Below are 23,885 nucleotides of genomic sequence, written 5' to 3' on the forward strand. Positions count from 1 at the left end.
GCTAAGCATCCATAGTCCATGGGTGACCGGCTGACATAAGCAGTCATTCGAATATGTTTGGCGATCGTTGCAGGTAATTGGGAGCCATAGAGTCTGTCAACCAGTCCTGCCAAAGGGGATCCAATCTCCAATGTAAGGGCTTCATGTAAGATATACCTACTCGGCTGCATCAGGTTGGACTGGTAGCCAATACTATAGGGAGATGTAAGTAATTCAGACAGGGCTTATAACAACATCGCGTCAACGGTGCCAGGAAATAAAACAATCAGTGCTGCGCCTGCGTGCCACGAGCTATGCTATACTTCTGAAGATAAATAATGAAGTGAAGCAGCATGCGGGTTCGGCGGCTCGGCGGCCATCCATCTAAATTATTCAAATGCAAGATGAGCCGTAAACAATTGTCGCTTGTCGCTAATGTGTTTATAATGCGCGTGCGCAGGCGGCCGCGCGGTGGGGGGAGGAGGGGAGCGGCGCGTGGCCGCCGATCATTTCCGATTTCACAGGAACCCAATGTTCCAAGCACAGCCGCGCACGCGCACCACCTACAGCGACGCTACACTCATATGGGCTAAATTGAAACGAATTGGAAATTTATATAAATGTGAACACGATTTCAATTTGTTTTTATTATTGAGTTATCAACATATTATTATTCAGCGTCAAACGTGAATGAAATGACCACTTCGCAGAACATTAAGGTACCGAGTTTTATTTGTTTCGTGTCAACAATATACATTATACATCATATAACATCGGTACTTTGTATGTTCTGCGAATCTTAAGGAGGTATAACATATCGTTAGTGTGATTGAAGCGATTCATAATAAAAGAAAAACCTAATTACATTACAGATAAACTCTTATGAATGAAATCTAGGAATCGAGGGTTGAGCCTCGATCGATAAACATATCCGAGACGCTCGTAAACCGATAATGTGCAAGTACCGTGCACCACGAGGTCGGCGCGGCGCGGCACGGTGCGGCGCGGCGTGGCGCGGGCGGGACGCGGCGCGGGGCGCGGAGCGACGCACACCGCGCAAGACGAATGCGGAGCGCGGAACTAATGCTGAGATCTGCGCGCGCGCATTATACCGCATTTACACTTTATTACGGCGCGCGCGACTTTTATTTAATTTTGACGTGGTCCGAGTGGCGACCGTGGGAGCCGTAATCACGAATACTCTTCACAACACTTGCCGAGAAACAAATAACTCTACGGTGACGTGTAATCAGTGTTCCAAACACGTTCTGTGAGGTGATTAACGCATTGCAGTGGGTCAGTTCCCATGGTCGCGCCATCACCAGCCTGTGCGCAGTCGGCTGAGGCAGCGACTCGTGGGACAGCAGCACCTGTTCAACTTTACTCAAGGATACTCTGCTACTAAGAATCTATTTAACATCCACTCTTAACAGCATCAGATCATCAGAAGATCAGAAGTACCTACATATAATTCCGGCGTCTAATATTTATATGAATATAACATTAAGCAGCTTACTGCCTGCACTATAACTGTTCTCATGGCACAAGGGTGCACGCAACCAGTGCGCGACAACTCGCAGAATGCAGTAATGTGCGACCTGCTAATTGCCAATAAGCCACCATGTGGCACAGTCAGCTGACGACGGCTGCAAGGCATTACGACTTCATTAAAAAACAGTCTCGTCTGCTTCAAACATATGCATCAAGTGCTCGGTAATTAGTACTTAGTTTTTTGTTTACACAAAATTTGGGTTCAAATGTATAATTTATTTCGCATCCTCATCGTCGGATCAGTACTTAATTGAAGTGTATGCTCATTAGCATTTATTTCATAACCATCACGATAACTGGATAATTAAAACCTGTTTAACAACATGTATGTAGGGTGCAATTTCAAAATTCTAATTCATTTATTTTTTGCATCACGAACATAAAATTCCATCATGTTTTGACATGCCTAAGTATTTTGAAAATGTTTTATATTGAATCAAGAAAATCAGTTCGTCGAGACATTCCGAAGGGACAAAGGAGAGAGTTACTTACACAAAAGCCTTAAGGAAAGCTTCCCTCGCGGATCATTACAAGATCAGTTGAGCCCTTCACAAATAACGTGTAGCCGTCCACCTGCAGTCACAACACGTCACCCTTCTGCCACTAAACAGTTTTAAACATAGTCACGTGGCACGTACGCGAGTCCCGGCGTGTCCCGGCGTGTCCCGGCATGTCCCGGCAGTCCCGCACCTCGCCTACTTATAACCATTTAACACCTCGTTCGGGACGGAAGGGTGCGACACCCCTTTCTTATGAACCCGGCGGAACATTCAGAAGGCTTACAATAGTATTGACTCAGCACACATTTGAAACTAAATTAACTCTAGTAGAGTTAGGTACTTGAATTTTAAATTGGACTAAATATTGATAAACTCCTCTTAAATGTGAGTATGTAACAATGGTCATATTATGTACACTTCAAAGAACAAAATTGCTACGAAAATATGCTACGAGTGCTACGATAACAATAAAGATGGTACGATAAGAATAAAGGTTTCACAATATGTTCTAATTTTGACTTAGACGCAAACGAAATTGCTTTTTATATTGGGCGTGTACAGGAAAACAGTGTGTTCAGTGGACCTTCGACATCCACCTGTGTGGTGAGTTCAGAAGGGTTGGCAGTGTTTTATGATTTTTATCGAGTTGTACAATATGCCGCGCATCGTAATGCACGCGGTGATGGATGGGCGAGCATCGCGCGCCGCTCACCCGCGCGATGTGATGGATCGTCCCGGGGGGACCTGGCCTTGCTTTTACCAATGTCACACATTTTAATATTGTCTTCTATTTACAATATTAGGCAAGGAATAACTTGTGCCTCAGATTCAAACATTTTATGCCCAGGGACAAAGTTCCTACAGAGATTTAAAAAAGATTGACTCTATTCTGATTATTACAGATTTTTCCTGAATGATCTAAATAAAAAAAGTTAGAAGTTATAACTCAAGACTGTGCCAACATTGTAACAAACTGAGGAACAGTTAGAAGTGGTGATCAAACATGTCGTTAATGAATGATTTAGAAGCGCTCGCTTAACTTCAAGGAGACCGACGGAACTTGTTTGAAATGACAAATGTAATTGTTCGCCGTGGGTGGCGTGGACGTGCGCACGCGTGGCGCTCGCGTGGCGCTCCACTCCGGGGTGGTGCCGTGATGCTGCCCGGGGTACTTTGGCCAACAGGACAAAAACTCTGACGGGGATATCATTATTAATGACGAAGGCTTTTTGTGACGCCACTCGGGAACGAGAGATGTGATGATATTTCGAGGACAATGTCTTCAATTGACTATGGTAACAGTCAATATCTAAATGTCAGAGAAATCTGCATTTATTAACTGAGATAGGTACAAAGAATGCAATGAATGCTATAAGTAGAAAGGCAATGCTTGTGCTTCTTTTTTAGCCAACTCTGAGGATATTGATACACAATCGGTAGTAAGAATTAAGTAGTTTGGTGTCCCTACAGCTTTTCATAGAAGTGCTCAGGGCGGATATATCCGGAGCATGTTATTCCAAGGTGATGATCAGGCGGCTCCTAATCGTGTAATTACGCGAACCGCGCCGCCACTACGCGAGCGCACGCAGAAGGTGCGCACGCGCCGAACACGAGATGTCACACATGCACTCACATCTTCTGACTTAGTCTAGGATTGTAAAGAATTTTCAAAACTTCTGATTTAAGTACTAAAAGTTTTCTTGATAAAGACGTTATGGGAAATGTAATAAAAAGATTGCCCCTTTTGATAAAACTGTCTTGATCAGTAGTGGACATTCGGCGCATGTAGTATGGCTGGTGCGCGCGCGCAGGCGACCCCCTGACCTGCGCGGCGCGGGCGCATGCGTGCGCGATGGTATCTCTGTAACGTCTCTATGCGAGTGCCCGCCATCCACCGCTGATAGCAGTGATAGCGACATTGCGCACACGCTGCTAATTAACATTTTTACTCAAGCTATAGTCAGGTTATATGGCCTGCCGGACTAGGTACAGCTGACACACGTTTAGTGTACTTAGGTTATTGTGGAAAAACTTCCGACACTATAAACACAGACAGGCGTGAAAGAGATTTAAACAAGCTATTATTTACTTCGATACATAGTGTTGAAGTAAGCACTATTAACAGTTTGTAACAATGGACGTTACTCGTTTTTGCTTTAAAATATATTTATGTAGCGTACTATAAATTAAACACGTATTTCATTAATATGAGACCCTTCACATATCGACAGCTCGTTTTTACACAGTTAACTTTACATCATTTATATTGAAAAACACTTTATAAAAGAAATAATATATGCAAATTATAAAAAAACATAGCGTCGTCGACGTAAACAAAGTAATAGACGAGTGAACTTCCATGCGTATTAACAATTCTAATGTGTTCTGGTGGCAGGTCGTGTGCATACAAACAGCTATCAGGCATCAAGTGCGCTAATATGTCAATAAGTAATACATGGCGCTCGGCACGCCATCCATTCCATGGCGTAGTTTTTCCTGAGAGTCCCCATGTTTAACTAACTAATGCCGAGCTGCTCACGTGACCGCACCTGGCCCCATAGCCCTATTGTTAATAGAAGAAGTATTTGTGAAATATGTTACAGCAATCATTAGAATTCTATATAAGCTGTTGTTTTGTTCTTATTTCAACAATATGTTTAAATTCTTGCCGGAACAAAGCTAAACACGACATAATATATGTTAAGGATTTCATAACTGGGAAATGAGATCCTATTGCTCCATTAACAAAATAGCTATATTTTAAAACGGCTGAGGCCGATTTTGATAAATACCTGCAGGACTTGGAGCCACGGCTGGAGCACCAGTTTACATCTAAAATAAACAGTTTCCAAAACGTTTCATACTTTATAGAGCTACAGCGGGACAGACAGACACAACATTCAAACTTATAGCACCGGTGCTTTGGTGTTACTCATTTTTTTATTTAAGTAAGGGTCTTCTTAGCACTGTCTACCAAAGCTCCTTCTAACTCCTAACCAACGCAAATGCTATAAGTAAACAATATTAAGAAGTTGCCTAATGATTCCCCTGAACAAGTAAACGCGGTAAAGATGGCCATAGTTTTTTTAAAGCCCAATAAAAATTTAACTATAACATGTACTATGATAATCAGTACTTTTAATTAAACTATGATCATTTAACTTTTGGAATTGACATGTTATATCGGTATTTATTAAAGATTTAAACTCAAACTTAAAATTAACTTAAAAAAAAAAAATCTTTGGCCATCTCTCCCGGATACTGAGGGTGAGATGGCCAATGTAGGACGGGTAAGATGGCCAGTACTACATCTCACTCTTTTTTATTTTTAATACAGCTTTACATATAAGTCATCGCACTTTTTTTGCATTGACCATACCTATTTATAGCAAATGATGTCAAATTCTGTGCAATTCTCATGCACCAAAAGAAAACAAATGGCACATCGAATCCAGTCTTCGATTAGCTGTGTTTGGTTATAATTTTCTCCACAGCCAGCACAATTGTTTTCTTCTTTCATATCGCTCTCCTCATCTGTGTCACTCAAACTATCTCTTCTTTATATATTTCTATATTTTCCTTGTCGATTTTCTTTTAAGAGGTAAAGTTTTATTTTGGTTTGTCATCTTATTGCTACTATCAATTTTTTTTTTTACTTTATTAGTCTTGATATCTTCCTTTAAATTGTATATTTATCTTACTTTATTGTGCCTTCTTTATCTTTTTTGTCCCTTTTAATCATTGTGTGGTTTGAATCTCAGCTCCAAAGTTTTCCTGGGTATTTTGAAGGCTTTAACTGCTGCATAGACTTATATTTCAGCATTTTTCAATGCCTGTATAGCTGCTTTCAAAGATTCTTCACTTCAACTTCCCCGGCCAGTGAGAGCTTTCCTCCGGTATTGATTCGGCATCGAAAAATAACGAAATAGAGAAAGAAGAAGAAAAAAAAACCAGCCAAGTGCGAGTCGGGCTCGCGCACCGAGGGTTCCGTACAAATCCTGTATAGATAAAAAGTGACTCTCGCGCAAACCGTTTAGCTTAGAACAATCATAGTTCTGGTAATTTCGTGAGAGTCAAAATAGTTAATATTTTTTATTTTATAATGTAACCAAAATAGTAGACCAGTACCGTGTAAAAGTTCTTTTATTAAAGTTATTTATTCACAACATTAGATATTAAATTAGAGAGAGGCTGCTGCATGGCTTTACGTTTCTAGAGCCTTGACAAAAGTGTAATTCTGTCCCTTTCTTTTTTTTATAAAGTCGGCTTTATTTTATTTTGTAAATAGTTCTCATTTAGTTTATATATCTCAATACCCACATTACCAGTCGTAACTTGTAATGGTGGGTCGTAATGGTCATGATGGTCTTTATCAAAATGAATTTAAAAAGCCTTTTACAAACAAATCCAACTTCAAACATATAAAAAGTAACAAGAAAACAAAAACAAGAAAGAAAGGAAGAAGATGTTAAGTGCATCGGTCTTGAAGTCGGTGTCTAGAGGATGCATCTATATTTATTTAACCACCGTGATCTAGACCGATGCATATAAACAGTTTTCTTGTTGTTTTTAGAAGCTGTTATTTTTTTTTTTGTAAAAAGTCTTTTTTTTTCTATTTTTAACCCCCGACGCAAAAACGACGGGGTGTTATAAGTTTGACGTGTCTGTGTGTGTGTGTGTGTGTGTATGTGGCATCGTAGCTCCCAAACGGATGATCCGATTGTAATGCGGTTTTTTTTGTTTGAAAGGAATGTCATTCGGGAGTGTTCTTAGCTACGTTTGGTGGAAATCGGTTCAGGTCTTCAAGGTCATCAGCTCGTTTGTTAGGTGTGATAGGAATGTTACACGCTCAGTTTACTTGCAAGCATATGTGGGATCTGAAATTTGAAATACTAATGTCTTCTGGAACCACTGAGCTGGTCTGCTGTTAGGACACGAAGATAGGAGACGTAACCCTGAACTGCCTTTTAGTAAACCCATCGAGTTTGGGCTCGTTGAATTTGTCTTGACTGGTTCTCTTCATGTTTCTAATTGACGAGAAACTGATGCTGGAAATGGGATGTGGCGGATGAAACCCTGGAATGGTATATAACCCTGGATCATCAAAGGTTAATCTTTATTGTTTCTCAATCTGTGCAATTCTCCCAGAGCCAGTTTGTCATGAGGATTGTTAAACAGCTTCCTTTGGCCGAGATCGCATATAGCTACCCCATCTTAAAATAAAATAAATTAAATGAAGGAAAAATTAAGTAGCTCCTTCAAAAAGCATGAAATAAAATTAAATTATAAATTTAAAAAACCCCCGACCCAAAAAAAGTACGCAATTATTATGACAAAAGGTTAAAAACGCTAAACCCTATAAAAAGCAAAAAATAACTTTTAACACTACGTAAGTACCAACTAAAGCATGTCAGACTAAACTAAATTTTGACGTGTCGGGGGACCGCTTTTTACCTTCAAAAATACTTACATAAATCAAATGATAGGTACCTACCTAATTACAACATTCGTATATAAAAAACACGAATCTTAATTAGATAATTATAGCGGTCCCCCGACACGACAAAATTTAGTTTAGTCTGACATGCTTTAGTTGGTACTTACGTAGTGTTAAAAGTTATTTTTTGCTTTTTATAGGGTTTAGCGTTTTTAACCTTTTGTCATAATAATTGCGTACTTTTTTTTTAACTTTTGTGTAAAGTTCTCGTCAATACGAATAATATAAGCCCAAACACGACGTAACTAAAACATACCGCTGAGGAGTTCTCTCGACTTTCTCACGTCTCCATCATCAGGTAAGCTCTAAACCTTCACTGTTTGATAGTATCATCAGACATACATCTGAGAATCAAGTTTTAACCCTATGCATGCCTACAATTTCTGATAGTTGCCCTCGATTTCTCAGGATTTCCATCATCAGATCCTGACCTGCTGACAATGGAAATAAACGGCGAGTACCTATACTCTTTCACCACAAAGAAATGATTTCTCAAATCCGTCAAACTTGGTCGTTTAAATTCCCCATTGAAATGAGGAAAATATTTGATGTTTAAACCTGATTTTCTCTAGATTCTCATGGTTCACATTGATGCGACTAATGCCATAGTAAATCAGAGCCTTATATCATTATACTGTGCTATACTTCGTTCGTGTCCGCCGTGGGTATGGTTTCCATACTAAGGTGCTAAATAAGGTACTAAGGTGCCCAATGACCTTTGAATGATTTAGAATTTACCACAGTTTAGAGGCAATTAGATTTAAAAAGTGTTTGATATGAATTTCAACTTTAATATCTCTACGCGTTCATGTGAAAAATGGTAGGTAGTAAGTTTATAAATATTAAAAAAATATTTTATGTCATAAAAGCAAAAATAATATTTTATGTAACTTCAAATATATCATTTTCGCAATTTTTCCTTTATCTGTACTAAGTATATAATGTTGCTTCGTGCCGAATTTCAAGATTCAAGGTTCTGATTCCCTAGCGTGTGACGGAAATTCGTCTAAGGTGTCGGTATAAACTGCTGTATCTTTTGATCGCGTTAACTTAGAAGTTTGATTATTTCACTGCTTAAAGGGACAATAGACCTAGGTATTTGGTATAAATTTCAATTTGATACCTTCATTCGTTCGTGAGAAATAAGGTAGTAAGTTTCATGTTATTAAAATATTTTTATTATATTACATAACTAAAAAAATGTGATTTTCTCAATTTTTCCTATATTTGCATTATATGACAATGCTTCATGCCAAATATCAAGATTCTGAGTTTACGGGAAGTACCCTGTAGGTTTTGATTCCTTTGCGAGTGTCGAAAATTTGTTGAAAATAGCGACATAATCGGCTGTATCTTTTGATTGGCTTGGCTTAGAAGTTTGATATTTTCACAGCTTAAAGAGACAATAGACCTGAGTACTTCATGTGAATTTCAGCTTGATACGTCCACGCGTTCTTGAGATAAAGGGTCTTGACAGACAGACAGACAGACAGACAGACAGACAGACGGACAACAAAGTGATCCTATAAGGGTTCCGTTTTTTCCTTTTGAGGTACGGAACCCTAAAAAAGGAATTTATCCTCTACAATCATATGGCCATCTGACTCTGACAAACTACGGCCATCTCTCCTTATCATCCGGGAGAGATATCCACCCACGTGCAAAAAAAATGCAGAAACACGCCGTGGTTTTGAGGCGTGTTTCATTATCTGTTAATAATCACGTTATTTTTAAAAACTAATATGACCACAACTTCAAACGTAAACTCTAAATAAAGAATTAGCATAAGTCAAATCAAAACATTAGGTTTTTACCCACTTTTTCTTTTTTTTCGCTGAACTTTCGGCGTACTGTTGTTCTTACGCACCTCGGCAAGCAAACTGAGTACTCAGATACGTCTTTTAGCGATTCTATGTACGATTTTTAGCCATTGGCCAACTCTCCCGTACGCCCATCTATCCCGGAATTACCCTAATACTTTCAGAAACAGATGTAGGTGCAATGCTGACGCATATGTTTTCGCAGAAAATGTAGTAATGCGCAGCGAACACCAGTTGTCCCGTAGCCTTCCCGTGCAACGCACTATAGATAGCGCTTATTAGTAATACCAATCGTAAGTGTATAATATATGTGTCAATTTGGAACAATAAATCAAACAAGTGTTAATATTCAATTGATCGTATCATTCATTCTCTCCGTACATATCACCTTCTACATACCTACACGCACACAACACCTAAACAGAGATGGAAATCGCACATGAGAATGGAGGAAAATGTGGTCATGTGAGGAAAAGCGTGGCAATTCTGGTCATCCTACAACAATTTTAAAATATATTTTTAATGAATGCCTCAAAAATCAATGAAATCAAGACAGCAGTGCGACTTCAGCGCAAGTCTTTGCACTTCCTGTGGCGAAGCATTGCTATTCCGTACGAGACGCTCAGAGGAAATAATACATTACAGGTACTTACTTAATCATTAAGGGCACCTTACTTCATAACTTGCAAGGTTGTTATAGTTAAGTTAAGTATATTGCAGAACGTCGGCGGGGTGTTGAACTCACAGTTCGTCAGGTCTCAGCCTGGCAAGTGAGGCGGGTACATATTGCCTACATAACCGAAGCTGCTGGACAACACAATAATATGAGAATGATGACAGCAAAACATCACAACATTATAAAAACGACGGCCGCTCGAGACAATACGTTTTTGTTCCATGTTCAAATGTGACGCGCGCAAAAACTAAGCGAGCGCGCTCGTGACGATACTCACAATTATTTCATATTTATTCCATTCTGTTGAAAGTGACCGAATAATTGGATCTATAATGCACGAATACTTCGCGTCCATACTCGAAGCTAAACGTGTGATAACGATCAGCTGTCAGCCGTCAGTTCATTAGTACTCGCTTTGCATTATAATTAGCATCGACAGGACTGTGAAAAAACTAATCGATGACCATCGACTAGGTACCTAGTTGCAAAATATTGGCAACACGCCGCCGACGCCAATCACTCGCTAATCTACATGACGTGCATGTGTGCGTGCCCAGTGCTGCAACTCTAATGGCCGCTGATTAGCATGCGTCGCGATTTGTCGCGTCGCACCAATCGTGCGCGACCGTGCTCGCCTACTCACACACATTTGCATACGGAGCGCAGTGACGCGAGTATGCGACGAGATTGGGAACAATATGGCAGATTATACTGTGCTTTTTATGGCTATCATATTGAGCTTAAATCATTTAAAATACTTACAACAATATATTTACTGTCCCAGTAGGTACTAAATGTAAATATAGGTAAGACCTTACATACAACACAAATTAGTTACAAGGAAAATGTCACAAGTACCGTTTGTAGTCAATGTTCAGTTTGTAGTCGTGCCCTCGCATCACTTACAGCTCGGCCATTGGCTTCGCCTGGTGCTGCTGCTGTTGCTGTAATGGCTGGTGTGGAGGCTGATGCATGCATCGTATGCGCACACTTGCGCACGCGCATTAGCATTAGATAGCGCGCGCTAGAGCGCCGGGCGGCGGGGCGGGGCAGCGTAGGCGTGGCTTCGCTCTGCGATTGGCCGCTGCATGCAAATGCGACGCGCCGCCTGCGCTCGCGCAATCACGACTGCTGCCATCGCGGACCCACCATTGTTCCAACGCAAAAACTAGCGAACTTGCCCGAGCTCGTTTGTCGGGAACACGCGTGAGCAAAAACTGAGGAATGCGCATAACAAGAAACTGCAAAAACGGCCGGACGACGACGACGCGGCGCTTTTTACTTGCGATTTATGTCCCCGCGAGTCCTCCTCCCCTCCCCCGGCCCCGCCGCCGCCCGCTCCTCCCGGAGGAGCGAGCGAGCGCACGCGCAGCTCCCGCTCGCGTTACTTATCCTAACATCGTTTAGCCTGTCGTCACTCGGCCGCATTTTCCCGGCCGAGCAAAAACGCCCCGGCCGGGTACTGAACCCGGTGTGTTTAAATTGCACAGCTCTTAGAGCATGTGACCACAGGCAATTGGCAACAGGGCCATTACTTTGAAATCACATTTACATTGAATGCGCTACGACGGCAGGCTGCCATGCCGCCGAGCGCTCGATACTACGCTCAATTAAAATACGGCAATAAATTAACAGACACGAGTACGTGACCAGCCCATTTGTACGTCAACGCGACGCGACGCCCGCGCCGGCTAGAGCACGCTCTACATATTCACAATAACATGCACACTGGCTGGCGCAGGGTAGCTCACGTCTCGGTAGGAGGATGCAGCCCCCACGGCACAATACATACCAGCCCTAGTGATGCGTTCAATGGAGCCATTTCGTTTCATTGTGCAATTCCGTCGCTTTGGGAATTCCTAAATTAGTGCAGTAAGCAAATTGTCCATGTTTAGAGCAGTGATTGGGCGGGTGCAGGCTGCGTTGGCGGGCCGCCAGCGCGGTGATGCACCGCCCTGGGCTGTACTCCGCCAGTAGGTAGGTACATGTGTAACACAATCATGTGCTTATTTACATTGGCGGCACTCGGCGCACACACGCCGTTCGTCTCAATTCCCCTCTGAACGCTGTAATATTTTTGCGCAAACTTGATTAAATTCACTTTGTACGTATGTACGCCTACCCGCGTTGTTTATGTTTACGTAGGCTTGAATTGTTAAGATCGTATTGATACGTGAATAAAATATGAAGTACCAACAAACGAATACTGTACAGGAACCCTGCCCTTTAAGTAGTAACATTTATGTTGAGTCATATCCATAGTCCATGGTCAAGTCACTCATACTTAACAGGCCTGTTAAAAATAGTTGAGTATCCTGACTAGTGGTTTCTAAGCTCACTTATCGGTGTCTGCCAATTCATTTGTAAAGCATACATGTATTATCGTTAGGTATCTATGCCTACATTGTGCATTGTATTTATCCCCTTTTAAAAGTACCTACATACATGGCCAGTTTTCCACACTTTTTGATCCAAAAGTAGAGGTAGCATATACGCATTCTCTAGACATATTAACCAATGTACCTTATTATTTTAGAAAATAAGATTTTAGTGTGAAGTACCTTTAATTTCCATAGGATCAGTGAATTATTGTAACTGAGCTTACAAGCTTCGACATCGATGATATAACAACCAATGAATCATTCACCTTAACCTCGCACACCTGGTACCTACTTAACATTTTAAGTTAACTATAAGCTAAAGAATAAACTCACCAAAATTACCTAAAATCATTTCAATAAGTACAGAGGTCTCCTTTTTTATTTTGGGTTTTATCTTTTAGAAGAAGTTAATGAAGTTTGAGAGCTGCTGTGCTAGGTTTGACATAAACCACACATCCCTGATATCCTAAACTACCAGCATCACATCATAACAGACTCAGCCGTTTCCTTCCACAGTTCGTTATTTAGACAGTCCTATAATCCATAGTAAAGACTCCATAGGGGGTTGTCAGATTACACCTTAAACCTAAATGAATAAAAAATAGTAGGTACTAGAGAGATATCCTACCTACATAGGTATATCATCAATAGTAAGTACGAGCCAAGAGTAAATGACCAGTCCGGGCCGAGCTAGTGAGGAGCAACGCGGGTCAGCTCGGGCCAGCTCGGGCAGGTCCGACTCGCGCCTGTATAAATAACGTTCATTACGCGTCTCATCTGAACGCATTAGAATCCTTCCGAGTACGCATTCGTATTCAATTATGCGCCTGCGCAAAAACTAGTCGCGCATTTGAATGACGCGCGCTCGGTCTCGTTACCGCCGCGTCCCCGCGCCGCTCCCGCCCCGCAGCCGCGCCGCTGCCGCCCCGCGCCCGCGCCCAATTTACAAATAAAACGCGGGGAACGTCCGGCCGCGCAAAAACTGACCGCACTCCTCCCCGTGCATATGAATGGAGGGATTTTTTGCGCCCGCGCCGCAGCGCTAAGATGTTGCCAAGTCAATCACTGCGTTTCTCACCAAACTTCACTACTCAACTCCTAGAGTTCTAGGTATTATTTTTCCTCGTGATTGAGTGTAAGATTTCAAAAAGTGAGAGCACTTGAGCTGTTTAAATGTTCACTGTAGATCAGGTCTGACAGATCAAATTAGGGATTGCCGAGGCTTAAGGCTTGAAAATTGAAATAGAGTAGTAATGCATAAATAAACGAGTGGATGAGTTTTAATGTAATAATGTGGTAATAACAGAACCTCTCCAGACGTGTAATAGAATAACATTAACCACTGTTAGCCTATGGAGATGAGACAGCGAGCGACAGGGTAGCGGCCCGGCGGTCGGCGACAGCAGATCGGCTGATTATGTAACAAGCTCGGATTCACCGCCGCTCGTTTTTACTGCCGCTGCCGACGACGCATGGAAAATGCAACAGATTATCTCTCTCAACCTGCTACTGCAGCCGCAGCCTTCTGATATGAATTTATAATCGCTGCATTATTTTTAATTTCGCTGTCATTTCGTACGCCTCTCGCACCGATACATTCGAGGTTTTTGTGGCAAGTAATCGAAGTACCGATCTATTCAATTAGTTAAATGGATTCTGAGAAGACAATGTTAACGTGCAGCATGCATTATTGCGGCACAGTGTATGATAATGCGAGTTTGGTGCGAGGCCGGCAGCATGCGCGGGCACGCACCGGTAATAGCGACACCAGCAGAGTTGACGCTGCGAGTGCATAACACCTGACCATTTATGTCGACAGACCTGTTTTATACATCAGGGGGAGGAGCACAAGAAATATAAACATTGTCAATATCGACTTGAAATGCAACATATTCCTACTAAATATCATCTACATTTCAATAGAGTTTTTCCCCGTGAGCAATGAATGTCATCGCGACATATAACATTTCCTAGTTTAGGAGCGTCAGCGCTGACCGCGGCCCGGCGCGGGCGACTCATGTCTTGCTTTGTCTTTTATCTGATTATGATTTTATAATGGGACTGTGATTAATAACTTAGCACACATTTGAAATCGTCCATTACCCATTCATCAACGTCATCAGCTTTTTTGTCGTCCAATTGTTGGGAATAGGCTTCCACTCAAACAGAGATCTATTATAACAGGATTAAAAGTTACATCATCACACCGAGATTAGAGTAGAAGACTATCCGACAAGGTTTTCTCAGGGTTTGGACATTGGTTCCTTGTACATTTGTATTGTTTCTTATTGTTACTTAGGGGATATATTGGCACCACTTTCAGATCCCTATTTAGTATTCATTCCTCACTTTGTCCAATCCTGCCTCCCAAAACGAAGCATATTTATAATTCCTATACTTATTAAAGTAAACTGGCAAACAATACAATATTGCCGCGGGTCCCGGGGGAGGACCTCCAATCGCTCTGACCACGAATCGTAGAAATAAACAATTACCTAATTAAATAGAACACTCAGAACCCGTTACTTATTCTGTAAATATTGATAGAAGTATGATGAATTGATGACATGGAGTGTAACATATGTTTGGGTGTAAGTGGACATAAATCTGCATTTTTAAACTAGTAGTTATCTCGTTTTGTGCATATGGTTGTGGCGGTTCGATTCCAGGTCAGGCAAGTACCAGGGCAACTTTTCTAAGTTTTGTATTTACTTTCTAAGCACACATATCTTGGACACCAATGACTGTGTTTCACGTTAAACGGGACCTACAGTCCCGGCTGTCATTGAACATCCTTGGCAGTCGTTATGATTAGTCAGAAGCCAGTAAATATGTCGCCGGTCTAACCAAGGGGTATCGGGTTGCCTGGGTAACTAAGTTGAGGAGGTCAGATAGGCAGTCGCTCCTTGTAAAGCACTGGTACTCAGTTGAATCCGGTTAGACTGGAAGCCGACCCCAACGTAGTTGGGAAAAGGCTCGGAGGATGATGACATCATGTTAGAGAATAAAGAGTTTAACAAAGTCCAGATTATTGGCGTACAACAATGAACATAATGATCAGCTTTCTAAAGTAATAGAGCTAATATATGATATTAATGTGGTGTGCGTGGTGTCCGCGCCGGGCTGCGCGCGCGCCGTACGTCAGACGCTCGTGCGCGATGCACATCGCGCTGCAGACAGCCATCTCCGAATTATGATGATGGAGAATGCCCGCTCATCACGTACATACTTGCTATACGGTGCAGCATACCTCTGTGTAGCTCCGAGCAATAATTAACTTTTGTTCAAAGTAACGACATTGCAGCAAAATTTGCAGCACTATAAGTCCCACTTCATGACTTGACTCGAAACTAGTAGTAGGAGCTCAATACTCTCTTATCCAATCCAATCCAAAATAATATGATCAGCATTTCTGCATCCACATTTTAACCCATTAGGGTTCATCATGCATCTGTCTAGTTTTAATTTAAAACTAAAATGCAAGGACTAAGTATAAGGGGAAACAGGTTTTAGTAAAAACTTTGCGTCCGCTCCGTTGTGTGTCAGAGCAGCAACATTCTAGCTGACAATGAGTGAGTTGGTGTCACCGCGCATGTGTCAAAACAGGCGGCGAGTGAGTGGAGTGAAGTTGTTCCACGTGGATTGACATCATTATGCAGAGCCGCAGCTTGGCACTATTTATTGCGGGTCTCATGACACGTTTGCTTAAACTATTTGCGAGTAACGAGAGCTTCTCATGCAGAATAGCCACAGCTGAGTTATGAGCGGTTATGGGTGACACCTGACCACTCAACTTGTCAAACGAGGACTAATGCTACCTATACAAACTCAGTCCTATCAGCTTTACGGTCTCTGTTGTGTAAAATACATAGATAAGGGTATAATAATTGTATTAGCTTTAGGTTTCGTCGAACACACAAAAATGTTTAGCTTTTCTGTTGTGGATAGTTCGCCATAAACAATAATTCGCAAACAGTTTACGTTATCTTGATAATATGTGTACATTTTCATAATTTTCACGTGGCGGTAGTTAGCACGGTTCGTGACCGGCCCGTATCGTGATCGGTCCGGCGGAGGCGCGGGCGGTTGCGCCTGCGCATAACTCGCGATCATTATTGCGATACAACCACACTGACTTATTGATTCCACCTTCAATTAGAGCCCCGGTGCGCGGGAGGGCCCTATCTATCTGAGGCTTCCTAATAAATTGCAATAAAGAAAATTAACAGTTTATTAAAAACAACTTATAAATGGTTAAGCGGCGCAGGCGGCCAGCCGAATGATTACATTCTTGGTAAACAAATTCTGCAGCCGCAGTAATCAATATACCGCGCGTAGTGGACGCGCACAGTCCGCGCGCCGCCGCCGGTGCGCCGGCGCAGCGACGCTCCGCGGGAACAAAGGACGGTGTAACATTTAAAAGAATGTAGATAAGCCCAGAGACATTTTACATAGTATCAAGCTATAATTCAAGTTGAAGCCGATCGCTATCTGGTCTATGAATTAACGAGGCCGGAGGTTCGCCGCGAAATGTGGACAATATTTATAAACAGACGTTCAGCTGGTCGCGGATAATAGTTCATTAATAAACTTATCGCGATGTGCCGAAACATAGCGCGTATGGCGTGGCGAGTGCGTGGCTGTGGCGTGGCGGGTGCGTGGCGGCGGCGGGGGCAGGTGCGTCGTGCCCTAAATGTCACGGCGAGAGTAAGGCGCACGCGCAGGACAGTTATTCGCTATGAATACAAAGTCAAAGTCAAAGTCAAAGCTCTTTATTCTGTGAACATAGGTAGGTTACAAGGTGTTGGTATATAATGTTTAGTTTCACTATGCCCTGCTCGTAGAGCGTACAGATATAATAAGTAGGTAGTTACCTACCTAATACTAGTTAAAATCTATATGGTTACTTACATTAATCTTTATAATGTGCTGAATTATCACTAACAAATCTTACTAAAACTATAATAAAACAAAACAACAAAACTTATAATATCTCTACTAAACTTATAATAAATCATAACAATAAAAACTATTTTAACTAACTATCATCTAAATATTCTGAAATTGAATAATAAGCCTTATCAATTAAAAATGTTTGCAATTTTTTCTTAAAATCATTTAAATCTAAAGTTTTCAAAATTTTTACAGGTAACTTATTATATATTCTGGTAGACATGCTAAAAAAACTTTTATCAAAAAGCGCGGTTTTATGAGGTAATGAACTAATTTTTAGCGCATTTCGCCTGGATTGCGGTTTTGCGAACATGTTATTATTAGTTTTAACAAAAATAGCTACCTCATAGATATATAAACAAGGAAATGTCATTATTTTTAAATTTTGGAAATGAGGCTTACAAGAGTCTGGTACATATATATTTGCTATAGCACGAACACATTTTTTTTGGGCTTTAAATATATAATCTGCACTAGTGGCATTACCCCAAAATATGACACCATATTTAAGAGTAGATGCCACATAGGCATGATATGCTGTTAGTACAACAGATGGATCCACTACCCTAGCTAATTTGAATAAGGCATATGAATATTGATTTAACTTTTTACATACTGTATCGATGTGCGTCTGCCATTTCATGTCGTTATCAATCCAAATTCCCAAAAATTTGGTACAGTTCACCTCTTCAATTTGTGTCTCTTTAAATTCTATATTTAGGGAATGTTGCACTTCTTGTGGATACGTGACAATTTTAGTTTTGTTTAAATTAATAAGTAAATTATTTTTCCTTAGCCATTCTATTAATAATTTGAGGGTAGTGTTGATAGCGGCCTCTAACGACTTTAGTTCTTTATCTGTGAAAATGACTGTACTGTCATCAGCAAAAAGAATCATTGGATGTTCAATTGATTTTGGGAAGTCGTTAATGTAGATAAGAAAAAGAAGCGGCCCTAATACGCTTCCTTGAGGTACACCAGAATGCACTTTCCTGTAATCTGAAGAGTAGTTTTTTACTGTTTTGCTAATTGGACATATGCTATCTATTTCTACTCTTTGATATCTGTCGGTCAAGTATGATTTTAATAATGTGTGGACATTGCCTCTAACTCCATAGTTATATAATTTGTCAAGGAGGGTTTGGTGATGGACATAATCGAAGGCTTTAGTCATGTCCATGTATAGTGTAGCTGTAGGTGTTCGATTGTCTATATTGCAATATAATGGTTTTAAAAGATCATGAATAGCCATATTGATTGATTTGTTCCTTCTGAAACCTTTTTGCTCTTGTGTAAATAGATTATGTTTTTCAAAATACGTGTTGATTGCTTTATAAATAATTTTTTCTATAATTTTTGAAAATATTGGGAGTAAAGACACCGGTCTATAGCATGCGACGTTTTGTTTGTCATCTTTTTTAAAAAGCGGTTTGATGACAGATTTTTTAAGTTTACTAGGGAAAACGCCGTGTTCAACGCACAAGTTTATGATATGACAAAGAATTGGACTAATGATGTGCGCTACCGATTTTATTGCTGAGGTTGTAATGTTGTCATAACCAGAACTTTGGGTATTTTTTAGAGATTTAATAAGCAAAAATATATCGTGTGGAATCACAGGGGTCATGAATAAAGAGTGTGATGTATTGTGTCTGCTACTACTGTCAGTTTTATCATTTTGTGTTGTTTCAGAAAAAGATTTTATTTTATTGTTATCATCAACATTTACCGCGTTGATAAAGAAGTTATTAAATTCGTTAGCAATGTTACTGGGATCAGTTATTATTTGTTCATTTACTTTAATTTGTGTAATATATTCTTTTGGAAAATTGGCTTTATTTGCATTTATTATTCTCCACGTAGCCTTTGATTTATTGTCTGCGTTTAATATATAATAATTATTCTGGCACTTTTGAGTAAGTTTTATAATCTTTTTTAGGCGTGCACTGTAATTTTTAAGAATTTGCTTTTTACTTTCTGAAGGATTGGCTCGATAATCCCATAGTAGATTTCTCTTATTTTTACAACATTTACCTATTCCTTTGGACAACCACCTTGTTGTCTTAACACATGTATTTTTTATTTTTATGACAGGAAAGCAAAGATCATAGAATAGCTTAAAATATTCAAAAAACTTGTCAAAGGCAAATTCTGGATCATTTGAATCAAATACCTCCTGAAACTTAAGGCTTTGTAAACATTCCTTAAATTTTGATACGTTTTCCTCACTATAATCTCGTCTTGTTGTATACCAATATCTGAGTGTACAAGTTTTTTTGACGGGACACGTCAATATCTGAGCAGTGTGGTCTGACATACCAAGATCAATTACTTCGCATTTACTACCTCTTACATTATTAAATATATTATCTATACATGTTTTACTGCTTGGGCGAGTTATTTCACGTAAACCTATTTTCATATTAAAGCTATCAATTAAATGTTCAAATCTTAAAGAAATAGGGTTTCTCTTCAACAAGTCAATATTAAAATCACCACATAAGATAATTTTTTTAGATTTCCATTTTTGTACTAAATACATTATTGCATTAAGAGTGTTAAAAAAAATACAAATTTTTTCTTGGGTATACTTTGGTGTTCTATATATACAAATTATAATTAAATTATGTTCAGTCAGTTCTACAGCTGAACACTCGGTTTCATTACAAACACTTAGATTGCATATATCTTGTAATACTTTATATTTATGAATCTTCTTTATAAGTATACAGGATCCACCATTTCTATTTTCTCTGGCAAAGTATGCACCTAAATTAAAGTTTGGTAAAGTTACATGCACATAGTCTAATTTGTTCATGTTGTGCTCTGTTAAGCAAATTACATCCACATTTTTTGAACATTTATCTAGTTCTTGTAGATTTACACATAATATATCTGACTTGCTAAGGAACCCATTAATATTTTGATGCATTACTCGTATCTTATTGTAAACGAAAAAACTCTTTGTGATTGCTAGAACTCATCTGTGTATCCAAATCAATTTTATCAAATGAATTTGATTCATTTAGCTGTAAAGTAGAATGTTTAAATTGTTCGTAACACTTATTTAAGCTTGTTATGTAGTTTTTTAATTTATTGAAAATAATATATATACCTGTGTTGTTTATTTTATTTGAATACTTTGAAAACATATCATAAGTATATTTTAAATGTTTGTTAGTATCAAAGGTGAACGCAAATTCATATGATTGGTTACTTAGGTACAGATGGTGGTTAAACGCTTCAATTCTCTTATTAAATAAATATACATTGGTACCAAGTTTAAAATTAGGTGAACATATTATAACATTAGAACATACGTTCTGAACCAAAGTATCGTTTTGAGAGCATAGTGACACTGCCAAAAATAACATCACAACGTCGTAGAGCCTAAGCTCTGCAGGATTACCTGTAGTTGTTTAATAAGCAGGGTCAAAGCTGCCATCCTTACTTCACACGATGTCTTCAACTTTATCAATGCTGTAGTGGTGTAACGTGACAATCTACCTACTGATAGAGTATATTATTTTGAGAAACTGTTTAGTGCTAACTAGTTGTTGATATTGCATATAACCCCACCTGTCCCCCCCCCGCCCTGCGCCCCTCTCGCTAACGGCACTCCTGCGCACACCGATGCACATTTTTTTCGCAATTTCTCCTTGAGCGTGAACTTTCCAGTGCACTTGAAAGAAAGTTACTAGCGAAATTACTATTAGGTTGAATGTCAAGGCTTTTTGGAAATACTTTCTTTTTGCTAATTTGCACCTTGTTGCCGGTTAAAAACTTTGAAAAACATTTATTAAACTGAATGATATTTTTGAAAAACCTGATAGGTCATTGAAGATAAATAATAAGTGCAAACGTATAAAATTCTGGCTGTATTTTCTTTTATAATCAAATAATAATAACTCCAACTCGTCAGTTGGGTCGATGACTATGTGTGATGATTATTTGATACGAAATGTGTCGATTTAGACGTAGAGCTCAACCGAGTTGATTTCGCAATGCGCACTCACCCAATAGTCGTAAATGTAGGGAGTCATTGCTTCGCGTCGCCGAGGCAACCCTGGAGACGCCACACTAACTCGTGCTGTTTACAGTTCTAATGAAGTGTCAACAACTTTACACTTTCATAAACGCTAGCAGTTAATGCAATGATCACTTTTTATGAAGTTTTCTAGTGCCAGCATACACAGTGGTGAGTCTGTCAGGACATGATCAGCCCCGCAGAGGGCGAGAGGACAGGCGCGGGGTGAGCGCGGGACAGGCGCAGGCGCAAGGGGCAGCGCGCACGGTGCGCTTTCACCACGACTGAGCAGCGGCGCGGAACTACGCCTCGTGCCGTTACATTATCACCTCAGCGATTTAATGATAATGTGTCCAATCATATCGGACCTCTTATCTAATAATTGTGTGAAGTTTTCCTGAGGGTTTCGCGACCAAACTATTTCCATTTAACTTGTTTTTATTTGGCTACTTAATCTTCCATTATCTCACGTGATATCGAGCCGTCATGAGTCACGGTGCAATAATATACCTGTGTTGTTGTTGGTCCTCATAAGTTTACAGGTGATATGAACCTCATAATGACATACACCTCACATGACAACATGTACCCAGTAGGTAGATACCTACTTGAGCAGTGATCAGTAACCATAGATGCGAGCATTACTCATCCGATTCCAGTTCATCCATATTTAAAAGATACATTTCGATTGACTGATACAGATCAAACAGAAAGCTGCAATATGTCACGACGGCTGCGACAAATTGAGCCAATAAATAAACAAATTAAAACGTTGGTATTAATTGAGAGCGGCGCGACGCGGTCACCCTCAATTATACGGCGAATCGACACTGAATTAGATAATGGTCACTAGTATGAGGTAAATTGTGCCCCGCCGCGCCGCCATGCGCCACCAGCCCGGGCTACAAGCTGTGCCGTGCCGAGCTGTTCCGAGCTGTGCCGAGTCGGGACACAGCTCATACGAATATAACGGGTGAAGAAACAGGCGGCTAGCGTGCGTGCGGCCACCCGGGCGCGACCCCGCGCGCTGCGACACCGCTCTCATTAATCTATCGATAAATATGCGCATTTCCACTCGATAACCACACTACATGACTAACGATATACACAATGTTCTTTTACTTTTACATTAAATACATTCTGTTGTTCCTGTTATTGCTGATTGAATCGACGATGGCCGCAGTTACTTCATTACGATTCATGTTTGAAGATATCTGCATAATATCGGTGTATGTTTCACTAATAGAAAACTAATCTTAATCTACATCGTTGATTTAATCGACGCGACCTTCATGTTTTTTTCGTCCTATGAATATTAGTTGTTCTACAGCAATAACGTGTAGTGTGATTACAGCAGAGTGCGGAGCGAGGTTGGCGATACATCGATACATCGCGTGGCGCAGCACTAGGGCTGGCTCGCTAGACGGCGCGCGGGGCATCGATACAAAAACCATCAAACTACCGCCAATTACAGTAGCAACTAGTTTTTAAGTCGCGAGAACTTTCTTTCATTTCCATATTCATTACAAAGAAAGGGTGAAATTATACTCGCTCGCCATGAATATGCTAACGGCTGCGTGGTAAATGTTAAAGTTGAATAACACTGCGTGGGGAGTGCGGGCCGGGCGCGTTGCGTGCGCGCGCGCAAGATTTATGCCGAGCGCTTGACGGACGCCCGCGCCGTATCGTGCCGCTGACGGGCCCGGATTAAACATTCGCCACTGCTGTAGAAAGTAATCTACATATTAATTATGCCGAGCTCTTCGCCAGCCAGCGTGAAAAACTATCACGAGCACAGTTCTGCTTGTTTGAATAATAGTTTGATGTCGTGTGCTTTGGGAACTACTGCTCGCTCACGTAATTAAGTGCTCATAAAAAGCTCCGCCAGTTGTACACGCTGAGCTCTGGTTGTAGCTACATGCAAAAATCTTTCAATGTTTTTATGGAAAAAAAATATTATTGAGGTGCACGGAAGTTTGCAGACAAGGGCAAGCAAATAAGATGTCCGTTCAGTCGTAGCTAGGTGTAGGGGGTGGCTGGCCACTCGGCAGCACCTTTAACAAACTTCTATTGTGTTTGCGCGTTCCGAAGTCGCCAGCGCGGGGGTGGGTGAGCCGGTGTGTCTGCGCGCGGGGGGCTGGGGGGGGGTCAAGTAATGATACATTCGCACGCCGAAGTGAGGCGCGAGGTAATAATGAGTTATGTACGTGATCCAATTATTTGGGCGCGCGCTCATTACGCGCTAAGTGTGAAATATGGCCGGCTTTATTACTAGCATAGCTGACTTGTTGCCACCCCGGGGGTGGGGCGGGCCCCGGGCCCCGGGGGGCATCTGCAGCGCTGCAACTGTGCTCCACTAAATCATAATAATGTAAGGTGCGGAGCGAATACGGGTCGTGAAAGGAGTTGCGACTATTTTTACGTGATATATAGGAAGGAGGAGGCACCTCCCGCGGCACCACAACTACATTACTCGCATCACGAGAATTTTCATTTTGTTC

The 23,885-nt window shown here is 40.7% G+C and overlaps 1 protein-coding gene across 1 annotated transcript in view; it reads right to left on the reverse strand.

The window, feature by feature from the left end:
- Positions 1-21,663, reverse strand: part of LOC124629938 (protein nubbin-like) — a 111,092-nt gene extending 89,429 nt beyond the window's left edge. The window contains exon 1 of the mRNA XM_047163618.1: positions 21,374-21,663. Coding sequence (XP_047019574.1) covers positions 21,374-21,400 — 27 coding nt within the window. The 5' untranslated portion in view covers positions 21,401-21,663. The remainder of the gene's footprint in view (positions 1-21,373) is intronic.
- Between the last annotated feature and the right edge of the window lie 2,222 nt (positions 21,664-23,885).

The sequence above is a fragment of the Helicoverpa zea genome, chromosome 4 (assembly GCF_022581195.2).
Source record: "Helicoverpa zea isolate HzStark_Cry1AcR chromosome 4, ilHelZeax1.1, whole genome shotgun sequence".
NCBI lineage: Eukaryota > Metazoa > Arthropoda > Insecta > Lepidoptera > Noctuidae > Helicoverpa > Helicoverpa zea.